The 21,770-nt window shown below is 46.3% G+C and overlaps 4 protein-coding genes across 10 annotated transcripts in view; 3 read left to right on the top strand and 1 right to left on the bottom strand.

The window, feature by feature from the left end:
• Nucleotides 1-320: 320 nt before the first annotated feature.
• LOC131663906 (ADP-ribosylation factor GTPase-activating protein 1) lies at nucleotides 321-3,360 on the top strand. Of its 5 annotated transcripts, XR_009301894.1 has the most exons (10): nucleotides 322-1,133; nucleotides 1,227-1,508; nucleotides 1,593-1,822; nucleotides 1,892-2,006; nucleotides 2,065-2,199; nucleotides 2,294-2,353; nucleotides 2,479-2,651; nucleotides 2,725-2,969; nucleotides 3,073-3,161; nucleotides 3,239-3,360. XR_009301894.1 is itself a non-coding variant. In XM_058934665.1 (8 exons), exons 1-8 carry the CDS (start codon nucleotides 1,074-1,076, stop codon nucleotides 2,948-2,950), a joined length of 1,281 nt encoding a protein of 426 aa, XP_058790648.1. In that variant the 5' UTR covers nucleotides 324-1,073; the 3' UTR covers nucleotides 2,951-2,973. The 5 variants fall into 5 exon arrangements, 4 of the variants coding, with proteins under 4 accessions (XP_058790651.1, XP_058790648.1, XP_058790652.1 ...); XM_058934665.1 differs by lacking the exons at nucleotides 3,073-3,161; nucleotides 3,239-3,360 and having other exon boundaries at nucleotides 324-1,133; nucleotides 2,725-2,973; XM_058934666.1 differs by lacking the exons at nucleotides 3,073-3,161; nucleotides 3,239-3,360 and having other exon boundaries at nucleotides 332-1,133; nucleotides 2,077-2,199; nucleotides 2,725-2,973.
• Nucleotides 3,361-3,748: 388 nt separating this feature from the next.
• LOC131663907 (uncharacterized) lies at nucleotides 3,749-4,870 on the bottom strand. The gene is made up of 3 exons (XM_058934670.1): nucleotides 4,729-4,870; nucleotides 4,127-4,486; nucleotides 3,749-4,045 (listed from the first exon to the last, which is right to left on the bottom strand). The coding sequence occupies exons 2-3, from the start codon at nucleotides 4,483-4,485 to the stop codon at nucleotides 3,829-3,831; spliced, it is 576 nt and encodes a 191-aa protein (XP_058790653.1). The 5' UTR covers nucleotide 4,486; nucleotides 4,729-4,870; the 3' UTR covers nucleotides 3,749-3,828.
• Nucleotides 4,871-5,028: 158 nt separating this feature from the next.
• Nucleotides 5,029-10,978, top strand: LOC131663905 (H(+)/Cl(-) exchange transporter 5). Of its 2 annotated transcripts, XM_058934663.1 has the most exons (11): nucleotides 5,031-5,167; nucleotides 5,973-6,082; nucleotides 6,387-6,573; nucleotides 6,640-6,989; nucleotides 7,073-7,234; nucleotides 7,300-7,587; nucleotides 7,656-7,838; nucleotides 7,915-8,129; nucleotides 8,213-8,731; nucleotides 8,829-9,206; nucleotides 9,444-10,978. In XM_058934663.1, exons 2-11 carry the CDS (start codon nucleotides 5,987-5,989, stop codon nucleotides 9,532-9,534), a joined length of 2,469 nt encoding a protein of 822 aa, XP_058790646.1. In that variant the 5' UTR covers nucleotides 5,031-5,167; nucleotides 5,973-5,986; the 3' UTR covers nucleotides 9,535-10,978. The 2 variants fall into 2 exon arrangements, with proteins under 2 accessions (XP_058790647.1, XP_058790646.1); XM_058934664.1 differs by lacking the exon at nucleotides 5,973-6,082 and having other exon boundaries at nucleotides 5,029-5,167.
• Nucleotides 10,979-12,737: 1,759 nt separating this feature from the next.
• The window catches only part of LOC131664036 (Krueppel-like factor luna), a 39,355-nt gene continuing 30,322 nt past the window's right edge, over nucleotides 12,738-21,770 (top strand). For both annotated transcript variants that reach the window (XM_058934874.1, XM_058934875.1), the window contains exon 1: nucleotides 12,738-13,499. In XM_058934874.1, coding sequence (XP_058790857.1) covers nucleotides 12,972-13,499 — 528 coding nt within the window. In that variant the 5' untranslated portion in view covers nucleotides 12,738-12,971. The remainder of the gene's footprint in view (nucleotides 13,500-21,770) is intronic.

The following is a 21,770-nucleotide window of genomic DNA, read 5'->3' on the forward strand; positions in this document are numbered from 1 at the left end:
CTCTCGCGCATGCCAATCGTAGCGAAGCTGCGCGCGCACATCTATTTTTTGAAGCAATTTGTCAAATATTTTTCTTGTAGCTTTTTTCAACTAAATGCATTGTTATGTCATTTTCCGTAGTTTCTTATTAATTGTTGGATTATACACTGCTTTTCACTACACTTTCATCACGCGAAATTGATTACTTATTTGATTTTGAAGCAATCGATGATGGGGAAACTGTTGCTTCCTGATGTTATAGGAATCTTTAAGCTTAATTCACAATGGAACTTACTCTTTGTCAAGTTAGCAAAATAGCTACTTTTAAATATCAGATAATTGATTAAATTGATTTTAAAATTGATTGATTAATTGATTTTTAACGAACTTGGCATCACGGTAAATTTGTATAATAGTCGATATATTTAAAAATATTTTTTATAACGAGTCTAATAATGTTTGGCTATCTAGCAACAATCATAAGTTGTCTTGTCCACGTCCTAATTTACACCATCTTATTAAAACTCACATTTGTGGCAAATACAGTCGAAGGAAAGTTTAATTACATTACATGAAAAATTTGTCTTCCAAACAAAAAAAGGCGAAGAATGTTTTTTTCTTTTTATAATCTTTAAAAATAAATATGTCTTAATGAAATTCGTTGTTTTAATAATTCGAAGTAAAAAAGGTAAAGTTAATAAACGGATTAAAAAATTGTTGATCATGTAATATTCAAGAGTTAAACTAATATTGTTGAGATCAAATTTAAGCCCAAACATCATAAATAAAAGATAAGTAGTAATCTTCCGAATAAAAATCGATGCGAAGCTGACGGCGACAAGTAATTTTTTTGAATGAAAAAAATTAAGACAGAAGAGGTTAATGCACATGACAGTGGGAAACGTTTCGCGTGGCAGTCACGTCGTCGTAAAACGAGTGTGGTGTTAGAGTAGTGTATGGTGCAGGTGCCAGCTGGAGAACTGATAAGTTAAATTACAGACAACAAAATTTATCTATGGCTATTGTATAGTGTCCCTTTTTATCATTCACTTCGAAGGAATTTAACAATAGGAATATTTTCAAAGAATATAAAAATGGCCAGTCCACGAACTCGCCGTGCCTTAGCTGACCTAAAACCTCACGATGAGAACAACGTAAGCGTGTCAATTGATAGATGTTTTATTCCAGATGTAGAAAGAAGTTCATGAAGTCATTGCTGACTTTAGCTTTTTTTCCATTTGATTTAGAGATGCTTTGAATGTGGGGCACATAACCCGCAATGGGTCTCTGTCACTTATGGGATCTGGATATGTTTGGAGTGCTCTGGTAAGCACAGAGGACTTGGAGTACACTTGTCATTTGTTCGCTCCATTTCCATGGATAAATGGAAAGATATTGAGTTGGAAAAAATGAAAATTGGAGGCAACAGAAATGCTAGAGTTTTCTTTGAATCTCAACCTGACTGGGATGATTCAATGTCTATTACCCAGAAATATAACACCAAAGCAGCTGCTTTATATAGAGACAAGGTTGATTTAATTATGTTATGCAGTATGTTATCTTGCTTGAATTTCCACTTGATTGTTGATCTTAAATGCTTTATTTTATCACAGATAAATACATTGGCTAATGGTGGTTCTTGGAGTCCTACATCTTCAACTGCCAAGGATTATACTCCAACTTATGTCGACAGTAAAAGAGATAGTTATAGTAGTTCTTCCTATCAGAACAATTCGGGATCGTCATCATCATATCAAAACCACAACTTTAATACTCCAGAATTTAAATCACAGACAGAAGATTTTTTCACAAGGAAACAGAATGAAAATGCTTCTCGCCCGGAGTAAGAATGATATTTATTATTGGTATCTCAAAAATATTGCAATAATTAACAACTTTAATACTTTTTTAGTCATTTACCTCCAAGCCAGGGTGGCAAATATGGTGGATTTGGTTATCAAGCAACTCCAATATCAAAGAGCACATCGCAAGAATTTGTTGACACTGCTTTATCTTCCCTTGCTAGTGTTCGTTTAAATATTTATTAAAATAAATAAAAATCATTTAATATGAAAACCAATTTAGGTATCTTTGCAGGGATGGTCTTTGTTCTCATCTACAGCTACTAAAGTAGCCAGCAAAGCCACTGAAAATGCTATTAAAATTGGAGGAATAGCCACACAAAAGGTATCTGAAATGTCTACTCATGTAGGTGAAAAGGTTTGTTCAGTTGTTTTAGTTTTGATTATTTTAATTTAAGTAGATTTTTTATTATTTTTATTTCCCGTTTTTTTTTTTATTTTAACCGTAATAGGTACGAGAAGGTACTCTTTTAGAAGATGTAGGAAATCAAGTTGGCAATTTAGCTGCTAAGGTAGAATCTGATTCTATGATACTTTTTATTGTTATTTTTCATTTTTCTTAATAAAATGCTTCTTATTAGAAATGCTAATCACTAATTTGATGCAACATTGATTAAGAAATACGTAAAATCTTCAGGTTGGTGAATTAGGAAGGAGAGGTTGGGGAGATATCAGTGGAAGTAATACTACTGAACAAAGCTACTACAATTCACATGGCAACTATCAAGATTCAGCTAGTTCTTATCAAAACAATTCTGACTACAAAAAGTATCCGGATGAAAGGTCATCATTGTCTGGATCAAATCAAAAGTAACTAATAAAAGGAAACTATTTTCTGCTTACATTTATAGAATATAATCAAAAAATTAATTTTTATTAATAGTAAATCTGGGGTATCATCTCCAACATCTTACAATTCAGACTGGGATTGGAATTCTAGCTCGCAACCAAAAGAAACTGCTGACACTAAACCATCATCAGCTGCAACTAAAAGGTTGAAGGAAAAGAAAATGAACCAAGATCCATTAGTTAATCTTGAAACAGATAAAACCAATTCAAATTGGAATTCTAAACTTGAAGATGAAGCCTGGGAGATATTGAAAAATTAATTAAAGTTAGTGTAGTTAGGTATACAAAATTTTATGAAATTATTATTATATTGTGAAATTTGTTGATAAGAGTGATTATATTAATTGTTCAATTTATTTTAATTGCAAATTCAAAATAATAGTGAATTTGAATCAGAGGTGATTGAGGCGCTATAGTTTATATTTTATTAGATTCATGAGTCAGTATATTCCAAGTTATTATTAACATTCAGTAAGATAAAACACAGATAAATCATTTTTCAAATCTTTTATAATTGCTATGTTATCCTTAGTTATATTTTATTACAGGATTGTAATCAGAGTATTCAGTTAATATGAGGTATTGAATGAAAAACATACAAGTGTAAATAATCAATAGAAACAGTAATTCTCATTAACTTTCTTTATTGTTCATTTCAATGATGTATTTTTAAATCAATGAGGTATTTTTGAAAACTAATGTTGTTGACTGTACAATTGTGCAGTACGTAATTTACGATCTATTTTTATTTATAGTCAGATTAGCATATTTTTTTACACTTGAAAATCCAATGTCTCACAAAAAGAATATTACACTTTGAGATTGTAATATTCTATTGTTTAGATTATGAATGTAATTTTTTGAATGTTTTGACCAATTATGTGTAATGAAAAATTTTGTTGACATATGAAGACCTGTTGACGAAAAATTTGTACCTAAACAAGGACATGGACACTCAATTCAATTAAATGTTAGTATAAATATGTCGCTCTTGAAATCTCAAAAATGACTTGATTCATGTAAATAAATTGAATGAAAGATACAAAAATAAAAGATGGTTTATAACAAAATATTGTATATTTATTAATTGGTTCTCAAAAAAATCATCTGTACAAAAGTTTTGATATTTATAAAATAATTAACTATTTTCATGTCTTCGTTTTCTCCTGTATGTTCTTTCTGCTTCACCACTGGTTAACTTAGTCACCAAATAGTCAGTTGTTTCAGATTCATTTGAAGGCCAAATTTCTTTATCCAAGGTTAATATTAAATCCCTAAACATTTCTCCTGTTTTTCTAGATATACTGGAAGTTATTTGTCCTTTTGTTGCTTCATACAAAAGGTTATATGCTTGCCTGTAAAATAATCAAAATATAGGCAAAGTTAATATTATATTAATTAAACAAATGTGCCCTTTTTTCATATTCAACAGTTACTTGAGATCGAAACCTGCAGTCTCTTCTGGAGGAGGATGATCTTCAAACAAGCTGATGAATAACAGTGCTTCAGGAACTAATTGATGTTCTTTGTTAAACAATCCACTGCGTAACCATATATCTAATGGAGAATTTATATCTTTCTTTCCTAAATCAGCCATAGCTCTGTATTTCTCAATCATTTGTTGAATAGCAAGCGAGGATTTATTTGGCAATATCTGTTTCAATTTACAAATATCATCTGGTCCATAAGCTTGAAGTCCTTTGAGTAACGTTTTCTTTTCAGTTTCAGTCCATTTCTTTTTTTTTGATTCTACAGATTTTTCTAAGATTTCCCGTCTATTTGGTTTTTCCTCCATTCTGATTTTATAACAAATGATTTTATATTATCTTTACATACGTGCATATAACCTTTGACAAAACAATAAACACTTAACGATCGAGGTCGATTTATAGAAATTAATTCAAAATTGGTTCGACTTAGTAACTAATTAAGTAACTAAGTGATAGTTTGTCTAGGCAGAACGTTGGTTGCTCAAGTCATATGTTTTTAATTATTTACAATGTCAACATGTAAATACTGTAGCACGCCTAGTACTTACTTGCTTGCTTTACTGATCGATGTTAATCTCAGTTAATTGATTTGTGGTAAAGTACTTCAATTAAAACGTTGATAACGTTCTCAGTTAATTAATTATTGCAAACAAAGCAAGTCAAATCAATGTCAAAAGTGTTTCGGTAGTCTGCTCGGTTGCATACAACTCTGTTATGATATGTGAACGTAGCCTAAGGACTCGTTGTGTCGTTGCATTGTAAAGGAGGACTTGCGCAATAGCAATGGAATACCAGATGATTGTGAGTATTTGCGCGGTTATGGACGACGTCGTATTTGTACAAATGTGCAGTCTGTTTGTTCGTTGCAATTAAACGTCATCCACCACCACCTCTCAATGCCATCCGAGCCAATTTTTCGTCTGCAATAATTTCATCGTCGTACGGAGAACTGACGACGAATAAGGAGTAAAGAAAAAAGAAACAATGGTAAGTAAAAGTATGGGCTAAGATGTTATTCGAACAGTATTCGAACGCCTTGTCAAAACGCTACTGCAGCAGTGGCCAGTGAACAGCAGGTACATATTGCTTACGCACCTTTGTAATGTTATTCGCTATGCTATGCTTTTACGACGCATCTCTCTCTCTCTCTCTCTCTCTCTCTCTCTCTGTCTCTCTCTCTCTCTCTCTCTCCTCTCTTTCGGAGTTACTTATTTGCTCTGATGGATAATTTTTCATGAAATTCTTGCGTACAAGGTAAGTGATATATGATTACTTATCACATACCTCTATCAATATTAGAGGAAAGTTTGTTCGATTGGACATCATCACGTGAATTGTGTACAGCAGAAGCTTTGAACTATAATGCATTGCTGATGTAAATATCTACCTTATGTTAGGAGCCTTTATTGCATCTCAGTATAATCTATTCTACTTTTGATCTGTATGCTAATGCTTATGTCAGACTGTCCAATTATATGCATTACTTATTTGCAATTCTACGTATAAAAACACTTTGATGTTCATTTGCTTCATTACTCTTATGTCTACTAGAAATGTTTTTTAAAAGAGCAGGTAAGAATTTACTTGAAACTATATCATGCAAAATGCTTAGTGTGGAAGTTGCATACAGCTATATTTGTGTAATATTAAGCTTTAACTCTTGTGTTACTGTGTGTTTTGCATTGAAAAATCTTCAGAGGTCTTGTGCAAACACAATCCGTGCAAATGAGTTTCATACTCAGTGATAAGAGTAAGTAATGTGAGCATGTATGTTTTAATGTGTGTAAAACAGATCAGCACGATGCCATGGAGAAGTTTCCACTGAAGGGTACACCACCATCAAGTTCTATGAACAGATTACATGCCAATCCTCTCACAACCTACAATTCGGTTGATGCTAAGGTAGACAATCCCATAGGTGTTTCCTTCTTTTATAACTAAGATGCATGAACAAAATTAATTTTATTTCTTTTGTAATTAAAATATTTAAACAAAATATTTTCTAAATTTTTATCACTTATATCTTTTTATATTGTATCTTTGTATTGTCTAAATTAATATTCTTAAGAGGTAAGGTCAGTAACAAGTAAAGCAAGCTTAACAGAACGAGATCGAAACTATCATCAACGATTAACACCTATAGCTAAAAATACAAAGAAATAAGCAACTTTATATTAGTAAAAATAATGAAAATAAAAAATTGCAGAAGGGGAATGGCATAGAAACAAGCATTGACAATCCAAACTATCGGATGGCTATGGGAAGCAGAGGTGGCAGTTTGAGTAGTGATGAAGATATACTAGATGGAAAGCATCAAGGATCTTCTCATCAAACTGATAACACTCAATCATATTACGAACGAAGTATCAGAATGGACGATGCTACCTCACATTGTAAATCATCATTATACCCTATCAACCTACTGTTGACAGTTCACATAAACAAATATTTAACGATAGTTTCAGTAGACTCGGATGATATCCCGGGAATCGGCCAATACGACGATTTTCACACGATCGACTGGCAGAGAGACATCGCCAGAGATCGTATGCACCATCGCTACATCTTGAAAAAGAAACACGATTCGATATGGGATTTGATCAAAGGAGCTCATGACGCATGGTCGGGATGGCTTTGCGTCCTTATAGTTGGTCTTATAACTGGCGTGGTTGCCGGTGTCATAGATATTGGTGCGTCATGGATGACCGATCTCAAGTATGGTATTTGCCCACAAGCTTTCTGGCTGAACAAGGAGCAATGTTGCTGGTCGTACACTGAAACTTCTTTTGACGGTGATAATTGCTCGCAGGTATGTGTCGATTACTGACAAGCAAATGGCGAATCGCCAAACGTTTAATCTTTTATTTTTATATTTACTTTGATGTATTTTAGTGGAGGACGTGGCCTGAAGTATTTAGTAACGCGAAAGAAGGAGCTGGCGCTTACATTCTTTCGTATCTATTTTACATTGTGTGGGCACTATTGTTTGCCTCCCTTTCAGCCTCTCTCGTACGAATGTTTGCTCCTTATGCTTGCGGATCTGGTATTCCTGAGGTGAATTTCCAATTTCTCGTTGACAATATCGAAACATACGTTTAATTAAAAAATTCACTTTATAGATTAAAACAATTTTAAGCGGATTCATCATCCGTGGTTATCTCGGCAAATGGACCTTGATCATAAAGTCAGTAGGCCTGATATTGTCTGTGTCGGCGGGTCTGAATCTCGGCAAAGAGGGCCCAATGGTCCATATTGCTTGCTGTATCGGTAATATTTTGTCGTATTTATTCCCCAAGTATGGTAGGAACGAAGCGAAAAAGAGGGAAATATTATCGGCTGCTGCCGCTGCTGGTGTGTCGGTGGCTTTTGGTGCGCCTATCGGTGGTGTACTTTTCAGTTTGGAAGAGGTATATATAAATACGAAATAGATCTTGAAAAGTTATAAATACCAATGAACCTTTTTGACGTCTTATAGGTCAGTTATTATTTCCCATTGAAAACACTATGGAGGTCTTTCTTCTGTGCTCTGGTAGCAGCTTTTGTTTTGAGATCAATCAACCCGTTCGGCAACAAGCACTCCGTTCTATTTTTCGTTGAATATAATAATCCTTGGATATTCTTTGAGCTTATTCCATTCATAATTCTTGGTATCATTGGAGTGGGTACACTTATCTAAGTAATATACTATTTCATCAACAAGACTTTTAATTGAGACAATCTTGCTTAATTTAAAGGGAATTATTGGAACTCTATTTATCAAAGCTAATTATCGTTGGTGTCGTTATCGCAAGTCATCTAAACTTGGACAATACCCAGTAACCGAAGTATTAGTGGTGACTGTTCTTACTGCGGTCATTGCATTCCCAAATCCTTATACAAGAATGAGCACCAGTCAATTGATTTACTTACTGTTTAGGAAATGTGGAGCAGCTGACACTAATATGTTATGGTCAGTAAAATAGAATTATTTTTTCAGAAATATTCTAGATTTGATTTTTGAGAAATTTGTTTAATTATTTTTTTTATATACAGCAATTATCAGCGAAGTTTCGTCGACGCAAATTCAATTTACTTGTTGATCCTGGCATTTATTTTCAAATTCCTAATGACAATATTCACGTTTGGTATGAAAGTCCCTTGTGGTCTTTTCATTCCATCATTGTGCATGGGGGCAATAGTCGGTCGTTTGGTTGGCATTGGCATGGAACACTTGGCATTCACTTATCCACACATCTGGATGTTCGGTGAAGAATGTTCGACGGAAGACGGGTGCATTACACCAGGACTTTACGCGATCGTTGGCGCTGCCGCAGTACTAGGAGGCGTTACAAGAATGACAGTATCTCTTGTTGTCATCATGTTCGAGTTGACTGGTGGAGTTAGATATATTGTACCTTTGATGGCTGCTGCAATGGCGAGCAAATGGGTCGGCGATGCTTTAGGCAAACAAGGAATCTACGACGCGCATATTGGGTTGAACGGTTATCCTTTCCTCGACAGCAAGGACGAATTCCAACACACGACTCTCGCGGCTGACGTTATGCAACCCAAGTGAGTTGAATAAATAAACTAATGTAAAATTATCGGACAGCTCTCTATGGACTTGTTACGTAAACGACTTGATCTTTTTTTTCTTTTTGCTTCGCAGGCGCAACGAAACACTACATGTACTTACTCAAGACTCGATGACCGCGGAGGACGTTGAAAATCTACTAAAAGAGACCGAGCATAATGGATTTCCGGTTATCGTATCCAAGGAGTCGCAATATCTCGTTGGTTTTGTTCTAAGGAGGGACTTGAATCTCGCACTCGCTAATGCCAAGCGCATGCTCGAGGGAATCAATCGACAGTCGCTTGTTATCTTCACCAGTGGAAATAATATTCAGACATACAGTCATCCACCGTTGAAATTGAAAAAAATATTAGATATGGCGCCAATTACTATTACGGATCAAACGCCCATGGAAACTGTCGTCGATATGTTTAGGAAGCTGGGTTTGCGACAAGTCCTTGTTACGCATAATGGGTAAGAATTAATTCATATTAATAGCCAAATAATTTGAAGAATATCAACATTAAATGTGATTTTTTTATTTTATTGATAAAAATATCGGGTCTTGCTTTCGTTCCCTGACTTATCGACGTAATTATGAGTTTCATGATCGATATCTCATTTCTATCCCGCACATTCATGACAGTGTCTTACGTATCGTAATTATTGTCAATACACTGCAATAAAATTTAATATGCTTTATTCTTTCAGGCGTCTGTTAGGAGTCATTACGAAGAAAGACGTATTGAAACATATAAAACAGCTAGAGGATGAGGATCCTAATTCAATATTATTTAATTAATTGTATTATTGCACATATGAAAGTCCGTAGGCAAATCATCACAAAAGAAAACAAGAAATCATGCAATCGAGATTCAAGAATAAATGAGGAAACGATAGTCTGATAGTAATTATAGGTATGTTGGAAAAATTGTTGTTGATTAAACTTGACTGGTGAACCGTAACAGAACATCACACTAAAATTCTGTAAGTAGGAATGCCGCGATGATATACACGCGCGCGCGCGCGCGCACACACACACACACACACACACACACACACACGAGCGCATTGAATGTCTGATTCATTATTCAACTAATTCTTTATAGAGTCCATTTTTATTTTTATCTTTATTATACATAGCCAATTGTGTAATGTAATCTAATTGTATCGAGTATATTGCCGTCGATGTTCTCGAATCTCGTTGTTTATATACATGTAGTAATTGTAAAAAGAAAAACGAAGAAATCACAAAGTCTCCAAGAAATGTATTCGAGTTACATTGACGTATTAATGGCAAAAAATTATCAATATTTGTAATTAGGCTTAGAAACAAAAGTTGCGAGAACGTTGATCCGAGATAAGGGGAGATAAAAGAGACGGCAGATGCGTTATTTTTCTCATCGGAAGATTTGTACTGATATTTTAATCTTGAATATGCAAGTAATTTTAAGTGACGTATGAAGAAAAAAATCTTTTTTGCCTGATTCATGACAGATTATTGATAAATTATGCATGTATATTTTGTAAAATTTGAAATTTTTAGAAAGATCTCTACAAAATCGATAATGAATTTGTTAATCTTGCTTCGTATAATTGTAATGTATAATCAAAGTGTACAAGTTTAAAACTTCTAGCTCTTTCGAACTACTCGCGAACAGCTTAGTTAAGAAATGGTTTTATAAAGAATAAACTGAGACACTCAATAAGGTAATGACAATTTGTCATTTGTGTAATCGGATGAGAAATGGTGGATGATTTGAGTGTTTTAGGTGAATATTGTTGCAATTAATAATATTGTGGTATTTGTCTTTGTTGATTTTGATTATATTCTTAAATGATTGTGGTTGTTGTATATTTTTTACAGCCTTGATAAGGGAAATTTATTACATTCCCGAAACATTGGTATTATAGATTTTATACACTAAAGTTATGATCAGAGCAATCAGTGAGTACATGAGCTCAGTTTATCCTCGATAAACCCATTTTTGAACTAAAAAGTACACACGTCTTTTCAACGACTCAATTTTTTTAACTCTAAATAGATGAAATTCGTTAAATTATTATTCACTGAATTTTCTTTATCGTAATCTATATTTGTTTTATTATTTTAGAAACATACATTTATAATCAGGTGGCTTTGAAATAAACTTTAATGGTATTTGCCGTAAGCAGCCTGTTTTTAAGTGCAAAAATTATACAGATCTATACAATTGTTTGTTTAATAAAAGCACATTTTCATTATTTCAACAATTGAATGTCGTGTATGTTGTCGATCCATCTTGACCTTCCACGCGCGTCGAAGTTCACAAACTCAACAAACGTTTACAACGTAAACACTTGGAGATCAAAAATTGGGATTCGTTGTCCGCGATCCGTCAATCAACGACCAAGGTGCAATAACAATATCGAGTCAGAAGAAAGAGCGAGCGCGTACAAGAGAATAAGAGTCATCTCGCACACGCACACTTGCAGAGCAAAGTACAATCGGTCGCATTAGCAAACAGAGCCGAAAAAGCAACGCTCGTGGAATACTCAAGTAATCCTAATGTGTAACAATTATAGCTGGTGCGTAGCCTCATTTACCTTGGCTGCGCGCGCGTCGCCGCTCTCTCATCATCGTCATTGTAGGCTGCGCGCGAGATAATTGCCGCGAGCGCCGCGACAATGTCCGCGCGCGCGCGGCACTCGTTTGCCCATTTGCATCGGAGAAATCCTCTGATGCACGGCTCAAGCACGCGAGGCGTCATTGTTTCCCGCGGTGCGCGCGTGCCTAATGTGCATAATCGCGCGCTCTTTTTATTTGACGCCGCGAGGCTGCTCTACGATCCGCTCGCAATCCAGCTCTCGGCGTTTATTGTGCACGCGGAAAGTCGTCGACGGCATTTTGCCGTTGATCATTCGAACGGCCGCGCGGAATATACCGCGATTTGCGTATCTCCCGATTCGGAAACGCATGTCGCGGTAATTAGCCATCATTTTTATCGCGACGTGCGACGTCGCCGTACCGGAGAGGACGATTTATGTCGGTAATTGTCAAGCTCGAGTTCCACTCGGCTTTTCAATAATCCATAAAACGCGCGCGTCACACGCACAGCGCGCGTCCCATTGTGTGCAAGTCAAAGCTTTTTTTCTTTTTCCTACTTCTTTCGAAATGGGAAAGAAAAAAAAAAATAAAATGTCTAACTGTAGTAATGTTTCTCCAACTATACGAGCGCGAAGGTGTACCACTTGCATACCTAATGCGCCTTCTCGGAACAGGAATCATTTCAATAATCCTTTTCAGCTGAAGTGCGTGCGCGCATGTCGACTTGGCGCGCCGCACGCGGATCCGTCGATTGATGCATTCCGAAATTCACGCGTACGCGCGTGCGCGATGAATAGTCAACGATCCTCTGTTTTTCTTTTTTTTCCTTCGTCGCGGAAAGCGCGTCGCTCGCGAGCTCGCGGAAAGACGAGAAGAGCGCGGACTCGTAGGCGTCGCAATCGCGGAGCGGCGGGCGGGGGAGGGGGGAGGAATCACTAATCGACGCCGCGCTCGAGCGAGCGTCGCGCATGGTCGCGAGTGCGGCACAATGCGAACGGCCGCGGACGAGCCGCTCGCCCGCGTTCGAATCGCCCGGATCGCGGCCTCGCGAGGCGCGCACATCCTCGCGCGGCACAAAGCTCCGCCGCTGGCCCGCGTCCCCCGAAACGAGCGCGCCGCTCGACGCGTAATAATGGCGACTCGCGCGCCCGTCGCCGCGGCGATCGCCGGACCCTCGCGGCCCTCGGAGGACCCGGGCGGGCCGGCGCGCGGCGCGCGGCGCGAGGAGTCGCGAGCGCAGCGGAAGCGCGCGCCTCGGTGTCGCTCGCCCACACGCCGTAGGCGCGCGCGCGCGGCCGAAGGAGCACGCATGCAGCGAGCGGTCGGCGCTCGGCGCGGTGGTGGGAGGCGCAAGCGCTGCTAGTCCGGTCGCGGGGCGTGCACGACGAGCAGTCAGTGAGCGCGGAACCGTTGCCAAGGCGACTCGCACACAGGCGCGCCTGGGGCAGCCTCTCCGTGCGCCTCTGCGTGTCGCGCTCTCCCTCTCTCCCTGCGCCCGACCGCCTGGCCAGCTCGCTCGCCTCCGCGCGCAGTGTGCGTCCGCGCGCGCGTCCCGCCGCTGCTCCTCCGGCGCCCGACCGACAGCCGTCCCCGGGGCCGACGCGCGCCCAGGGCCAGAGCCACCCGGCCAGGCACCCGCGTCGCCGGCATTGATGCTGCTCAGGGCGCTGCCGGCCGCCTCGCTGCTGCAGCCGAGCCCGGGCGCGGAGGCCTTCTACGAGGAGACGAGCGGCATGGAGGCGAGCGGCCTCTGCTGCCAGCAGCAGGACGCGCTGCTGGCGAGCGGCGCGTCGCCCGCGTCCTCGTCCTCCACCTCGTCGCAGAACGCGCTGCTCGTCGGCGCCAACGCCTACCAGTACGCCGCGGCTGCCAGCGACCAGATAGTGCCCGAACGATCCTCGTGCGGCCTCAGCGCCAGTGTTGTTAATGTTGTTAACGGTGTCGCCGTGATCGGCGCCCAGCAGCAGCAGCAACAGCAGCAGCAGCAGCACCCGCAGCAGCAGCACCCGCAGCAGCAGGCCGAGCACCACGCGCAGGCGTGCGCCGACAGCGCCGGCCTCTTCGTCAACGGGCACGAGGCCATTTGGCAGCAGCAGCAGCAGCAGCAGCAGCAGCAGCACTCGGCGCAAGCTCTGCACGGCCAGCCGGCCTACGTCGACTACTCGTGGCTACAGATGCAGGTAAGGCCGCGGCTCGTTCTCGGCGAGCGCGCGCGGGCCTTGCCGAGCTTGCGAGCGCCGATCCAACCAACGGCGGCTGCTTCTCCGGTCGCGGACCACGCGCGAGTGGAAGCTCGCCCGCCGACCGCCGGCTGCTCTTTGTTCTCGCCGGGCTTTCGCCGACGGTGCGCGAGAGCCCACGAGCGAGGCGCTTGCGCTCGCGCGCGGCCGACCGATCGCGTATCCTTGCGACGACGAGGGCACGGGACGAGCATCGGAGCTTTCGCCGAGCGACGCGCAACGCCACGGGCGCGCCGACTGGCTAGTCGTGATCGTCGATCCAAATAAAGAACGCGCACAATGAGCCAGTCGCGCGGGAATTAAGGCCGCGCCGATCATAAGCGAAAAAAGCGGCTATAATTTATACATCCTCGACGATAAAAGACGTACTTGTGCGAGCGAGCGAGCGCGCGCAAGCTTACCTGCACCGTGAAATTCCATTTCCGAGCGTCATTAATCGGCCATTAGTGCCTGTGCACACACAGGAAGCGCACGATTATCGGTATCCGGAATACGCACTCGAGCGCAGCCAATTCCGAGGGTTGACTTTTGTCCAGAGCTGGCCGATCGAGCGCTTTTATACGCGTCGCCCTCGCTCGACGCGGCCGCGCGCGCCGAGATGCTCGGCGGGATTATCCGCGCACTCGTCGTGGGATCTTCGGGCGGAGGGGGACTCTGGCTCTTTTCGTTTGTACGCTTTTTTCTTTCCATTCGGTGCGCCGCTGTAATTGGTGTACGGCTTTGTTTGATTGGCGTACGCGGGCGGCTTTGTTGACTCTGAGGTTTGACGGCTGTATTTTTGTGCCCGACTGCGCGTACCGTCGAGCAGCGCGCGTATATTTCGTAGTGTTTGCGATTCCCTCCGACGTTTCTCCTTTCTTTCTTAGCGATAGGGAAGCGAATGGGGCCTCTCGACGTGCCAGCTTAATCGAAGGATCGCCGGTGAGCACGCGCGCGTCAATCCGCTTACGCGGTAATACCCATTTGGCGACCGGACTGCGCGTATATTTTCGCTGGCCCGCGACGAATTTGCCGAGCGGCCCGCGATTATTCGTTTATCGCACGCGGCCGACGAGATAATACGAATCGTCGGTAGACGAAACTCGCGCGCGAACAGGTTTTGTCGCTCGCGCGGATCTTCCCTGGTCGAGCGGCAGCTGGGCGAAATTCGGCGGCCGGTCAGCCACTCGCGAGTCAAAGCGCGGCCGCCTATAGACGTACGTATGTAACGACATAGAAAGGCGCGCGCGCGCGCGCGGTGAGTTCAACGAACGATAAGCGAGCTGCTGCTGCCGCTGGCGCTGCTCCGCGAGAGCGCCGGGAGAAAACTACTCTCTTCGCCGGCCGCCGAGACGCTTTAACGGGCGCGCGAGGCTGCGCTCGCGTTCGATTGCTTGCCCGTGCGTACTCCGGCGAAGCTTGGTGGCCTGCGTGCGCAAATTATTTCTCGAATTGCCGATCTGCCGGGCGGATAACCTGCCGCCCGCGTTCGTCACGCGGCTTTGCGTGATAAGCGTCATTTTGGCCTGGGAAGGAGTAAACGAGGCGCTTTCGGCTGTGAAGAGCGAGAGCTGCGTCTCGTCGGAGGCACGCCGCTCTTTTCTCTCTCTCGATAAGCACGTAGTTCCGTTTCTTGGAAATTGATTGCGCGATGGCAGAGATAACAGTTTTCGTCGAGTTATTGTTGGGACTATATGAGGGAACGAGCGTCCCATTGTTGTGCCGAGAAGGCGTTTTCGCAAGACGTATCTCGCGTCGTTTCGGTCGTCGAACGAAGGACACGCCTGGCGAGAGCCCGCCACGATTGTCCACGGCACAAAGAGCACCGAGGGCGCGAAATCGGGGCGACGTCGCGGGCGAGCGAAGGGAGGCCGTGCAGCGCGGTCTCGTCGGTTCGGCAAGGCAAAACTTTTATTGCCGCCGCGATATCGCGTCTGCCTCGGCGAGAGGCAGCGCCGTATTATGCGCGTGAGTCAGCTCCGGCGCTCTGCGTGGGCGGCACTTTTGAACTTGAGCGCGCGTGCGTCTTCCCGTCGCGATCTCGCGAGGAGAGACGCGGCATTGCCGCGAAAGGAACGGGCGTCGTCGTCGTCGTCGTCGTCGTCGCGGGCATCGCGCTAAACGGCTCCTCGTCTAATAACCGTGCGGACCGATCGCGATCGCCGAGGCGAGCGCGCGGCAGCGCTGTAATTAATGATTTTGACAGGATGATCGTATCTCTTCTTTGTCAGCCTGCTTCTCTTTTCCTCGCTTCTGCGGCGCTCGCCACAAATGGACGCGGATTATTAGTTGCGAGATATACGCGCGTAATGCCTTAGAATTACAAAAATGCTTGTTTATCCACGCTGATCGCCGCGCGTTCGCCTTTCCTCTCTCCCTCCCGCCGGCCGCCGCGCGTATACGTGCAAAGTATTATGAGTCGCGCGGCTCCGTAATTATCGTCGATTTGATTTAAACAAAATGGCTGGGAAGGGAAAAACGCTCCCACGGATTCCACAGATTTCTCTCTCTCCCTCTCGCTCGCTCGCTTTTTTAATTACCGCGCGTAGCGACAGCCCCTCGCGACGAGCAGCGGCGCAGCTGGCCCCGCGCCACGTTCGCGCGAGCGCAAGCTCGCCTCGCGCGTTGTCTCGGCGAGAGCGAGGCACGCATCGCGTACATGCCGAGTAGGCAATGTCACGGGCAATTGACTCTCGAAATTGGTTTACGAAACTGCCCTTCCTCTTCCTCCTCGCGCGAGCGCGCGTTTTAAACGCTGCCGTGGAGCATTGTTCGGCCGCGCGACTCGCCCGCGATGCTTTATGGCTACCTGTTGACGAGGCGCGCGGCGGCGTGCGTCACCTATCCGCCGTGCCGCCGCTTTTTCGGTGATTTGTAATTTCCGCGACACCCGGCGAGCGCGCAGCGGGCGAAACGCGGCTGCCGGCGTGCAAGCGCGGAATGCCGCGCCGAGCCGCGCGTCCGTCGGCCGACTCGGCGAGCGCGTTCGACGACAGCGCGTCCGAGCAGAAGACGAGGCCTCGCGCGTTCCCACGGGCTTCCATCGATTGGCTGACTTTTCGGAAGGGGGGTTGCGCGCATGGCCGAGCACGAAAAACCGATCGCGATTCCCAGGCGAAACGCCGCGGCGCGCGAACCGAGGGAACGCGGCGCAATTGGCCGAAGCCGAGCGCAACAAGTCCGCCGGCCGCGACAGAAGCGGAGCGAGGCGGTTGCGAAAGCCGCGCGCCGGACGCGACGCGACCTTCCGATTTTCCAACGTGCGAACCGAAGGGCTCCCCCGGGCTCGACACCTGTCCCGCCTCGTCGGCGATCGCGGACACGGGAAATTGCTGACGGTCCAATTGCCCGCGGTGCCACGGCCAAGTCGATGTATATGCGCGGCGGCGCGTCCTACGCGCGTTTTGTCCTTTAACGTCTCTCTGGCGGTTCTCGTTCGTCCGGACGACGAGCTGGATCGATTTTGCGCGAGGAGAGCACTTGTCGAGCCGCGTCGCTGCTCGTTTCTCGCGCCGATAATTGAGCGATTATAGACGACGCACGTGCACGCGCGCGGGAAGAGTCGTTAAGAAGCGAGAGTTACACGCCTCGCGGACGCGTGTCGAGCGTAAAAATGCAAATGTTTGCTCGGATTGAAAAACACTCGGTCGGCGGATACGCGGAGGAGAGAAGACCGCGCGCCGATCCTCTTTCCTTTGCGTTTCTGCTTTGTCGTTTATCGCGCGCAAGAGCGCTTCTCGGATTTTCGAATCCGCCGAGGAACGGCGCGTCCGACCGACCGACCGACCGACCGACCGAAGCGAATCCTCGTCGTACGGCGAGCAACATGCGTACGACACGCGTGTAATAACTGTGAAGCCGGCACGTGAGCCGAGTGGCCGATGTCGCTCGGGTATGCACAAGGGGAAAAGAGAAGAATAAAGAAGAAACAAACGAGAGAGGGAGAAGTCCAGCGGCCGGTGCGCGAGTATGTAGGCAAATCGTCTTAGTCGGCGCATCGGGCAGGTCAAACCGGGAGAGAGAGAAAGAGAGAAGAGAGCAAGGCCGCGCCGCGGCTCGCGTGCGCTAACGGTACACGTCGCGAGAGAGAGAGAGAGAGAGAGAGAGAGAGAGAGAGAGTGCAGCCTCCGCCCAACCGAATAGATGCGCTACCGCGCAGTTGCATGCGCACGGGATACGTGTGTGGAATTTTCGCGAGGCTCTTCCATCTTCTCGCCGAGGATTGATTTGGCTGCGCGCGAACGCTTATCGCGCCCCGTGAATTATTCGATATGCGCTCCGAGCCGCAAAAAGTATCCGCGTATTTTTCTCTCGCGCTTTGCATACTTCATCGCCTCTACTGGAATCGGCTGCTTTTACGGTTATTCAATGTCATGCCAGCGCGCCGCTCTTTGCTACTTGCGCGCGCTCGAGCGCGGACGCCTTGTTTCTTCGGCGTCGAGCCGAGTATGTGGGAATTCAATTTGTTTCGATGCTGGGGATTTTCTTTTTCACCTTTTTTACGGGCGAGACCGGCGCTGCCTCTGCCGACGGATTATACGAGTCTCGCTCGATCGTAAATTTTTTGATAATGAGCTTCGCTATCTGGGGCATGGCTTGTTATGAGGATTTCTTGCTTTATTCGCAGCTCGAAATTGCATCTCCACGGATGGCCTCTCTTTCCGCAATCAAAGTAAATCTCGACTTGCTGGGCGTGTAAATGTTCAACTTGGAATTATTAATTGTTCTCTCCTGCATTGCCAAGCGTCGAGATGAGAAAGTCTCGGGATGGCTCGGCGCTTGCGAATCGTGTCGTGCGAGCGTTCGAAGTGAGTTTCCCGGCAGCGTTTCCAACGCGACTCGCCGCGAGTCTTCCGCGGACGCCTCGCGACCGGAATGGCCCGCCGCCAGGAACGAACAAATCGAGACAGGCTGGAAAAGAAACGCTACGCCATTATCCTCGAAATAATCGAGCGCAATTCACCTTGAAAAGCCGCGCCGCGCTTACGTAGCATTAAGCGGCGGACAATTTAACGATCGATATATTAATCGAACGGCGCGATTGTGCCGCGCGAGGCAGAAGTATATAATCGTAATACGCGCGAGAGGCGTCAGCCAGGACGAAAAGCTGGACACAATGGACTCTAATTGATTTAATTGCGCTGTCGGTGGTTAAAAGCTCGCGGGCCACACCCGCGAAGAAGAAAAAAAAAGAAACGACGGCCGCTCGGACGCGTAGCGCGCGAAGGGCGTCGATTGATTTACGCCCAAATAATAAACGAGAGAGAGAGAGCGAGTGAGCGAGAGAGGGAGAGAGAGAGAGAGAGAGAGAGGAGAAAAAAGCGTGATTTTTCGTTAAAAGGCGCGTGCCACGCGCGTTTTATTGCCCAAGGTACCGCTACACTGACCCGAGACACACACACACGTAGCGCGCAGCGTAGCCGAGCGCCAAAGCAACCGGCAGCGGAGCAGAGCGAGCGCACTGCCAAGCCGAGCGCGCTTATCGGCAAACGCGCGACGAGCTTTTCGTCGATCGGATATCGACGCGACGCAGCGGTCGCAGCACGCGCGAGCGCAACCATACGCGCGCTCGCCCGCTCGCTCGTCGGCTCCGATGGGAAGGCGCGAATTTTCGATCGACGTCCAATCGAACGCCGCGCGCGCGCGCGCACGCGTCGTTTGCCAATCCTCGACAGCCCAAACGCGCGTGTAACCTTTTGTCTGCGGCTCACGGCGAGACAATGACTGGATCACAATGGCACCGCTCGAAACTTTGTTGCCGTTTTCTCCCTACCTCCCTCCCGCCGCCGCCACCCCTCCGAGAACTCGTGGCAACGCGCGATCACCGGTAATATTCGATTCATAAACCGTTTAAAAATCAGTTCGAGAGTCGTGTATCATCATCTCCAATTCGAATCGGGAGAGGATTATAAAAGACGAGCGCGCGCGGCATTACCTAATGCAAAGCCGAGGCATTCCATTGTCTCTCAGCCCATGCACGCGTGCACGTTTTGCCGAGGCAAGCGAATAGAGAGCGAACGAGAGAGAGAGAGAGAGAGAGAGAGAGCGAGAGCGAGTGAGTGAGAAACGAAGAAGAGACAGAAGGCGGCGCGCAAGCCACCCTCTACGAGGCGGCTCGGCGACGCTCGCCCCAATGAGCGGCGCCGAGGGTAGTGAGACTCAGCTGCTCGCTCGTTGCGCAAGGATGCAAAGGCGGATATAGGTCAAGAAACAAGATTGCTATCTACTCTCTCGCCGCTGCAGCGCTGGCCTGACTTTCTAACGTGACCGAGCGCCTTCGTAACTCCGCGCGCGCGCGCACTCCCCGCCACGAACAAAGCAGCTTGCAACGACGTCGTCGCGCCGTTGCCCGAGCTTACGACGCGCGGTAGGCCAGCCGTCGGCTCGCGCGTGGGCGTTGCCGGTGCCGAGCTTTTCTCCTGGCGGTGCGCCGGCCAACGAGTCCGCCGACAAACTCACCGGATCGCGCCTCTTTAGTTAAGCGCACGCTGTGTATTTTTTTTACTGCAGTTATTCAAATCCGAATACATCAAATTGTTTATCCTTGTCCGCCAGCGAGTTCCGTGTTTTTTTTTTTTTTTTCCGCCGAAGGGGGATTCAGAGTAGATTTTTATCATCGAGTCAGTATACACTTTAAATAACAGAGTAGGCATCATTAAGTGATTCACGGCTCTATAACTCAATTACACGGGGCTCCGATCGACGCTTCGAACGCGTGTATACGCGCGTACGGCAAATGGCGCGTTATCGCGAGCTCCTCTCGGGCCGCGATATTTGCGGAGCGGAATTTTCGACACACTCGACGGCCTCTCTCTCTCTCTCTCTCTCTCTCGCGCGCTTTATCTGTGCATACAGCGTCGCCTGCGGTCGGTACCCTTTGAAGCGCGCCTCCACAAAGCGCAATAAAACGCCGGAGCGCGCGAGCTTACGTAAGCGCCTCTCGAACTTCGAACTTTCGCCCCGATCGCTTGGCGACGCGAGCACTCGTCCGCGCGCGATCGCGCCGACTTTGCCGCCGCGCACACGCGTGTGTCAAGGTTATGGAGCGCAGCGGCGCGCGGGAGTAATCGTATCTCGTCGGCTGAGCTGCTATTCCATTACCGGCGAAAGTTGCTCAATACGCGCGCCGCTATCGCTTTACCTGGCCAATTCCAAGGTCGCAGCCGACGTCGCGTTTTCGTCGGCGATTTTCTCGGATGCGCGCCGCGCCAGCTTTACGCGCGGCGCGCGCACGGCCGAGCACACAATGAGTCATTGATATTGGTTGCGCAAAGCGCGCGAGCGTCCGATCGCCGAGAGACGTCTTGTTTCGCGCACGGGCGTGAGCTTGTGCGCCGAGACGCGCGGCCACTTTTTTTTCTTCTCCTCTCTCTTTCCTGCACTTTTATTTTTCCTCCTCTTTGTTCGGCACATTTTCCGTGCAGCGCGCACGAAAGCTCGCCTAGACCGGAGCGTAATCCGTCGACGAGAAGAAAGAAAGGGAAGTTATTCGCTGATCGCGCTTGCGTAATCCTGCATTGTCGCTGTTATTATATATTGCAACGCGTCGCTCGAGCGGCTCTCAAGTCATAATCCCGCCTCGCGTGTCGATTCCCATTACGCACGCGCTCCTCTCTCTCTCTCTCTCTCTCTCTCTCTCTCTCTCTCTCTCTCGTCTCTCGACTTCTCATGTGTATTTGCATTGCGAGAGATCGATCGATTATCAACCGCAAATTAAACAAAATATCGGAGAGCAGGAGCGAAAGAGCGTGTTGACTCTGTTAATAAGTGAGCCAAAGCAAACCTGACTCACGTCGCATCGCGTGCGCGCTGCGGCGCGGCTGGCCTACCCGTCCGTAATTAAGTTAAAGACCGCGAGCGACGGGTCGGCTCTCGGATTTGGGGGGGGGGGGGGGGGGGGGGGGATACGGAGGAAGAAAAAAAAACATAATAAAAACACGGACGACCGGGACTAGGAAACCACAGACGATGTACGCGCGCACGCCGAGGTGAGAACGAACCGCTCCGTTTAGTTTTTCCCTTTCCTTTTTCTTTTTGTTTGGAAATTGTCGCTCCACGATTGGAATCGCCGCACCGACGAGGATAATTTTTATTATACGCGTTGCGAAAGGCGCGACGCATACTCTTTCGATTCGACCTTTACGTGGGAATGTGAAATGATTTAGTTTAAGGTCGCGCCGTTAGCACGTCGTTGTTCAATTAGCCGGAAAAAAAAATGTTTAGCTGCTTATG

The sequence above is a fragment of the Phymastichus coffea genome, unplaced genomic scaffold (genome assembly GCF_024137745.1).
Source record: "Phymastichus coffea isolate CEN01 unplaced genomic scaffold, Cenicafe_Pcof_1.1 PCOF00039, whole genome shotgun sequence".
Lineage (NCBI taxonomy): Eukaryota > Metazoa > Arthropoda > Insecta > Hymenoptera > Eulophidae > Phymastichus > Phymastichus coffea.

What these genes read in the sequence shown, in the direction of transcription:
- LOC131663905 (XM_058934663.1), top strand. Translation starts at nt 5,987, where the DNA reads ATGGAGAAGTTTCCACTGAAGGGTACACCACCATCAAGTTCTATGAAC. An exon ending in ACAATTCGGTTGATGCTAAG is followed by an intron (nt 6,083 to 6,386) that starts GTAGACAATCCC and finishes AAAAAATTGCAG; the next exon opens with AAGGGGAATGGCATAGAAAC. An exon ending in GGACGATGCTACCTCACATT is followed by an intron (nt 6,574 to 6,639) that starts GTAAATCATCAT and finishes ATTTAACGATAG; the next exon opens with TTTCAGTAGACTCGGATGAT.
- LOC131663907 (XM_058934670.1), bottom strand. Translation starts at nt 4,485, where the DNA reads ATGGAGGAAAAACCAAATAGACGGGAAATCTTAGAAAAATCTGTAGAA. An exon ending in ACTGCAGGTTTCGATCTCAA is followed by an intron (nt 4,046 to 4,126) that starts GTAACTGTTGAA and finishes ATTATTTTACAG; the next exon opens with GCAAGCATATAACCTTTTGT.
- LOC131663906 (XM_058934665.1), top strand. Translation starts at nt 1,074, where the DNA reads ATGGCCAGTCCACGAACTCGCCGTGCCTTAGCTGACCTAAAACCTCAC. An exon ending in CTTTATCTTCCCTTGCTAGT is followed by an intron (nt 2,007 to 2,064) that starts GTTCGTTTAAAT and finishes AAACCAATTTAG; the next exon opens with GTATCTTTGCAGGGATGGTC. An exon ending in CTACTCATGTAGGTGAAAAG is followed by an intron (nt 2,200 to 2,293) that starts GTTTGTTCAGTT and finishes TAACCGTAATAG; the next exon opens with GTACGAGAAGGTACTCTTTT.